This window comes from Onychostoma macrolepis, chromosome 14 (assembly GCF_012432095.1).
Source record: "Onychostoma macrolepis isolate SWU-2019 chromosome 14, ASM1243209v1, whole genome shotgun sequence".
In the NCBI taxonomy this organism is placed as follows: domain Eukaryota; kingdom Metazoa; phylum Chordata; class Actinopteri; order Cypriniformes; family Cyprinidae; genus Onychostoma; species Onychostoma macrolepis.
In genome coordinates this window covers 8,821,186-8,828,306 of record NC_081168.1, presented here as the reverse complement: position 1 = coordinate 8,828,306, position 7,121 = coordinate 8,821,186, and the positions used below count along the sequence as shown (strand labels likewise).

The following is a 7,121-nucleotide window of genomic DNA, read 5'->3' as shown; positions in this document are numbered from 1 at the left end:
TTTACACTTTTTGGTGAATTGTTTGGAGCAGCTTTGAAACAGTGTGGAAAACAAAAGAGTAGGTTAAAAGTTTAACCATAGACTCATTTACTATAGTTTGAGTTGAGCAATGGTCGAACAGAAAAAAAAATCAACTGTAGCAGTCATTAATACTGTTTTTCCAAAAGGGTCTTTTGAGATTCTGAAAAGTTTTTCATTTGTGACCCTGGACCACAAAACCAGTCATAAGGGTCAATGTTTTGAAATTGAGATTTATACATCACCTGAAAGCTTTCCATTGATAGTTTGTTAGGATAGGACAATATTTGTCCGAGGTACAACTATCTGAACATCTGGAATCTGAGGGAATATCAAAATATTGAGAAAACTGCCTTTAAAGTTGTCCAAATGAAGTCCTTAGCGATGCATATTACTAATCAAAAATTACGTTTTGATATATTTACGGTAAGAAATTTACAAAATATCTTCATGCAACATGATCTTTACTTAATATCCTAATGGTTTTTGGCATAAAAGAAAAATCTAGCATTTTGACCCATACAGTGTATTTTTTGCTGTTGCTACAAACATGTGCTACTTAAGACCTAAGGTTTTGTGGTCCAGAGTCACATTTGCCTGACTTCATCATTTGTTGTTGTTGATTCTTACTGATCTCGTGGGCTTACAGGCTATAAGTGAAATCATCAGTTTATTAATCATAAGCTAACATGAATCATGTCATACAACAGTTTACATTTCCTAACCATCTGATTTTAGCTTTACACTAGCACAGACATGAAGTCATTAGCTGGTCCAATCTAGAAAATAAATTAGCTGGACTAGCTGGTGGGGTCGAGATCAACAGAGTAGACCTTGACCAGGCTAGTTAAAGCTGGTAGACCATCTTGGACTTCAAAAAAATCAGCTACCATTTCCAAAAAACAGCTTAAGCTGATATGACATGATTTTTCCAGTAGGGGTATAGACTTAATTTGACATAAAATGTATTGTTTTTTAGCACTTTTATAGAAGAAAACTGCTTTAAATATTATGTTGCAGTATTGAAATTGTAGTAAATATATTTGTTATGAACTCTGAAGCGCTGTTTGGATGATCAGTCCCACTGTACCTGAAGGAGCAGTTTGAAGGAAATGCAGACTAGGCTATGTTCAAAGGTCAATCATTATTGCACAGAAATCACATTAAATATTGTTTTGACATATTTACATTATGAGGGTTGTAGCATAAAAATGACTGTACGCATAAAGGTTTTATCTTTGCACCATCACAAATCTGCCTAAATCTGTCCTACTTTTGCATAGTTCACTGTATCATACAGACACTGGATGATCTATGATGGCAATCATGATCGGCTGTTTGTTTTTCAAACGTTTAGTGAACAAACTGTAGGCTAAAATGAAACGAGTCATCTGCAGTTCAGTTACAGTATATCACTTTACAAAGACTTGGATAAAGATGAGACAGGTTTATGGATTGCCTTCCTGAAAATTATTGAAAATGTCCTGTTTTTGCTCAATAAAATTGATTAATTGAAATTATTTAAAACATTATTGTTAGTTGTAAAACTAATATACATGCATTTTATGACATTGTATTATTCGAAAGACTTTACAGAGTAATTGTATATGCATTCGTGAGAGCAAAACACTTTTTAAACTGAAAAAAGCTCAAATCACAAATTCTGGAAAACCAGTTACAGCAGGCTATGCAAAACATACAATTTTTCATATAGGGGGAAGTTGACAATGATAATATTTTTGTGTGGTGAATGAATGTAAAATGAATTGTGGTTGTAAGAAATTGTAGAATAAATAAATTTTTAGATGAAATGTACTGTCCTTTCTGCTCTAACATCTAAGACATGACAGTCGAGCCCGAACAAGCTACTGTCTGCATATGTTAATGCTTAAAATACGCCAGAAACCTCGCTGTAAAATGAATTAACAACTCGTTAAATATTTCGACTACATGGCGACACGCACGACACATTGTCGTCGCAGGTGATACCTCACATTTCCATAAACCGGAATTAGCTGTGAAGTGTGACCCGAGAGTGTCATGGTGTGAGGGATACGGAATGTGAAAAGTTCGTCTTACTTCAAGACACCTTCTCCCGCTTTGCACCTCTTTTACAAGAGTATCCTTTAACAAATACTCATGGACTCTGAAGGCGACAAAGTGGCATGGGTACTATGCAGATGTGACGTTCCCATATCCACAGGTTTAGCTCCATTAGAGAGAAAACAGCAGTAAAACTTCAAGCGACCATTAATCGCTGAAAGACGCTGCCTGCCCATAAGCCTTCTTTAGCAATACAATTAAAAGTAAAACTGTTGTTGTTTTCACTTGTGTAAACACACTTAAAATATAATATACAGCCTATTAGAATAATTTATATTAACAAAATAAATACAATGTAATAAAATATTATGCAAATATTATACAAGTCAAATAAATAATTGTATTAATAATATAAAACGTATAATAAAATATAACAAAAAAAAATCATTAAGTTATTTGCTGGTTTGAACTGTTTTTGTTTCTTTGAAGTCAAACTGAGAAACGTGACAAAACCCCTTTCAAATTGGCTTCTTGGAGGAAATAAAATAATTTTGAACTTTATTTAGGCCTACAGTGTAATGTGTTGATTCCTTAAGTCAGTGAGTCTACAACTCTATTGAATATCGATGCACACTGAAGAAGTGGTTTTGGGAGCATGCAAGTCTGAGGTGATGCGAGAATCTGGCGCTAGGGGAATCTTTGAGGGCTTGGTGGTGGTGTTATTGGCTGGTCATTTGAATGCAAATCGAGAGGTTTTGAAGTCGTGGCTGACGTCAGGAGGGCTTGGTTATACCTTTGCCACCTTGACAACAGAGTCACATCATGTTTGATTGAAGCACGTCAAGGACTACGTCGCGTGACCTGGAGATCATTTTGGACTACCACACTTGAGTAAAAAGTATCGAGTCAGGCCTTGGTTTTGAGAAATATTTGGGCTTGATGTATGGCTGGCATGTTGCCTTAAAAAAGTTATTTTAGGGGTTTCTTTCGAATCATGTACGTTGGATACCTTTTGGATAAAGAGGGAAGCATGTATCACCAAGGATCAGTGCGAAGATCTGGCATCAGTCTTCCACCACAGAATTTTGTCTCCACTCCTCAGTATTCAGATTTTACAGGATACCATCATGTGCCCAACATGGAGACACACGCGCAGTCAGCGGGGGCATGGGGCTCTCCTTACGGCGCACCGAGAGAGGAGTGGGGCGCCTACAGCCTGGGGCCTCCAAACACTATTTCTGCACCTATGAGCAGTTCATCCCCGGGACAAGTTTCCTACTGCTCTTCAGATTATAATGCCATGCACGGCCCGGGATCGGCAGTGCTGCCTCCACCAAACGAAAATATTTCTGTGGGCCAGCTTTCACCTGAGAGAGAAAGACGCAATTCCTATCAGTGGATGAGCAAAACCGTGCAGTCCTCATCAACAGGTAAGGCCAACAAATGTCTTTCAAAAAAATAAATTCATTAAAAAAAAAGCTTGCTAAGAATTTAAAATATATGGCATAACAAGCAAAAAGGAAACCGTTTAATTATTTATTAAGTAATACCTTAAAACATGTAAACCGCGCAATAATTTAAAGGTCTTGAAAACAGCGATCGAAATGTAGGCCTACAAAATGACTAGTTCATGCTTATGATTTATTTTCTCGATGCTGTAGAATAAAAATGACAATTTAAGAAATGTACTAAAATGTAGCTACATTTGGAAAAAAAAAATAATGATTAAAAAATATGTAAAAATATAGCAAAAACATAAAGAAAATCAAAATAGTTACTTTCTCTTATTTTGGTCTAATATTGGACAAATAAAGGGCAAATCGTACTGAATGCAACACTTAAGAATGTAATAACTTCACAATGTTTGATTGTTTTTCTCAAGTGGCACATCTGACAAAATATTATGAAATGAAAAGGCCTAATAAAGTCGAATATTTCTACACATACTAACTGTCCTTCTCCTCTTCATTATTTGCGAAAAAACTTTCACGGAATACCTAGGCTATATTAATATAGCTACTAGGCCTACTTGTTCCTTGACGCATGGGACAAATAGTTGTGGCAAAATTAAGTTGTTGGGAATTGGCGCCAGGGTCACTTGTAATGCTAATTTGCGACTCCCGTAAACAAGATGTGAGGTCTACTTTTCCTGTTACATTGTCTCAAGTTTTGAGGGTTATCTGTCATATTCAGGCGGCGACTTCTTTCAACACCTTTTTCACTTTGATATGCAGCAGCGCGTCTTCCTCGGTCTCTGTTCTTGAGGGTTATATTGCCTCAAAAGAGTGACAAATTTCACAGCACATAAAGTTCTCCTGTCTCCGGCGCATATTAAAACAACACGGTTAAAAAAAAATTAAAGAAAACAATCACAAAGTTACATGATTTAACTGTAAGCGGCCTTTTTCGTTACTACGGAAAGTTTTGGAAATGGCATGTGAAGTTAAAGAGGCATATTTAAAATGAGATGTTACACTTTATCGAGCTTTCACTAAGTGACTGCATCTGAACTTTTAACTAAAACATGAATTAATTGTGTTTATAATGAGTTTCCTCGTACATAAAGCTATATAGTTTTGGTCTGTACATCAAACAAGTGCAGCCTGCTCTTGGCTTGAGGAAAAGATTTTTGATGTTATCTCCTTGTAATTCTTTGTAAGACGTGTATTGTCTCTTAACACATCAATGGCGTTTGGGTATGTGTCTTTGCGTCTCTTTGTTCTGCAGTTTGTTCAAAAAATCTCAAAGAAGATCAGAAGCTCAATTTGCATATCTAGCAATGTAATCTTAGTTTATATACAATTGACTGAATATTTCAGTGGCGTTATGATTTAGTTAAAATGAGAGATCATAGTATTGTAAATGCAACGATAAATGTAAGTCAATATGATTAAAAATAAATAAATTATAACCTAGGCTATTAGTGCACAAGTTCTTCCTCTGCCTTAAAATTTTATTAATAGCAATGTGAAATTTTAAGCATTACGTTTAATTTGGTCTGACGAATTTCTTAATTTTATGAACATTGTTTCATTATTAGCCTACTACTCGTTTATTTCCCTTTTTTTTTAGGCAAAACGAGAACGAAGGAGAAATATCGAGTTGTGTACACAGACCATCAGAGGCTGGAGCTGGAGAAAGAATTTCATTTTAATCGCTACATCACAATCAGAAGAAAATCAGAGTTGGCAGTAAACCTCGGGCTTTCAGAAAGACAGGTAAAATAACTTCACTTTAGATTTTTACTTGGGCCTATAGAATATGATTCATCTCACTAATTGAAAACAATTAGACTTAATTCTTTCTATAAAAGTTTGTCCTTTGTCTTCACAGGTAAAGATCTGGTTTCAGAACCGCAGAGCTAAGGAAAGGAAATTAATCAAAAAGAAAATGGGTCAGTCCGACGGCAGCGGAGGGTCGGTCCACAGCGATCCCGGTTCTGTCAGTCCCCTTCCGGTTCCAGGGTCACTGAGTCCGTCAGACATACACGGTTCTCTGTACCCACCCCCAGGAATGAACGCCTTACCATCTATGAGGAACATACAGCAAGTTACTGTCACTCAGTGAACTCGAACTTGAAAGATCCAACTTTAACTGAGCACTCCAACACGCTGAAAGGACAGAACCGAACCGAAGCGGATTACAAACTATTACACGACAGGCATCAAGGCGCGTGTTGTGGATTAGGCTGCAACAGAAGAATCACGTTTTAAATGCAACGAAATGCTGGAGGCTCTTCAAATATTGTTTTAATAGAATAGTTTTTAAAATTAAGAAAAAAAACATACAAAAACCGTGAGACTAAATATTTTAATGGTTTGTTTGTGTTTGCTCAATTAAGATATAAATATCGTTTTCTGTATGTGGTGAGTGTATCTAAATGTTTGTAAATAAAATGAAACTACAGGTACAGCGTTTCTCGGGATGTATGATGATCCTTACCCTGGATCTCTTAAACTTTTATTATCTGTGTAAACCAATGACCTGCGATGGCAGGCTGTTTTATGCTCCAGTTTGTGTCCAAAGCGCACGTCGTTCACTTTCTTTTAACAGGGGTGATGTGCAGGTGTCACATACCTAATACGGGTATAACGTTTGTTTCCAATAATGTGTAAATAAAAAGTTTTGCAATAATTCTTTTTTTTTTATGGTGTCTTGATATTCTTAAACGAATGAAATACTGCATGCTCGTCTGGTTTAGGTATTTTGCTTGACGGACAGCAAGCATTTAGCCGACCTTCAACTTTCTTTTAAACGTGAGACCACCGTAAAATTAATTTCTTGTGTAACTTAATTTGGACCGCTCTCAGGCTGTAACATGTATTTCTGTGTGAGTGCAGTAGCTTATTCATTGAAATTGGATGATTAGACCAACAAAAATGGCTTATTTTGGGGTCAAATAGGTTTAGCAAAAACGATTTCACAAAAAAAGTACGAATAATGGCTTTAAAAATGAATCGTGGGAACAGCTGCATGTCATTAAATATCGAAAAATGGTTTACAAGTAAAGAAATGTCTGCTAGGAACCTATAAATCTATGCCTATTTGAGAATAAAACAATCAGTATAAATACTTCTTTTACAGCAAGGTGCATCACTCAGTCATCAGCGTGACAAGCTCTAAATCTCCCAAGTATTTAATGTTGTAATGTGCTTGGTATTTATTTATTCATTTTTAATTTCAGTTGAGAGTGAGACATTAGAGCAAATCAGCAGTTTGGTTGCAGCAGTTAAGAACACTGATTTCCCTGCCTTGCTTTTAGCCTATTTGTAAACAGTCTTGACATTATTATTTTAAAAGCATTAGAGGCACAAATCCCTTTGATGTGAGACTTGTATTTGTTTGATGAACTATTACAACAAATTATCACTCTATTGAACAACAATTAACCAAGCAGAAAAAATATCAGACGTCTGGTAAACACATCAAAATAGGCCTATATCCTAATATTTTGGCCTTTATCATTTAGGCTTAAAATTTTGACCCATATCATACCTTCTTGACAGTACCTGAGAAGCCAATTTTGTTATAATCTATTGAATTGGTTATAGGTTGAGGCT

General features: G+C 35.9%; 1 protein-coding gene across 1 annotated transcript; it reads left to right on the top strand.

Moving 5' to 3' along the window:
* The first annotated feature begins 2,715 nt into the window (after positions 1–2,715).
* cdx4 (caudal type homeobox 4) lies at positions 2,716–6,187 on the top strand. Its single transcript, XM_058797202.1, is given in 5 exon segments — positions 2,716–3,491; positions 5,134–5,279; positions 5,395–5,524; positions 5,527–5,692; positions 5,694–6,187. Coding segments are annotated over 5 exon segments (933 nt in total). The 5' UTR covers positions 2,716–3,055; the 3' UTR covers positions 5,749–6,187.
* Positions 6,188–7,121: the final 934 nt, after the last annotated feature.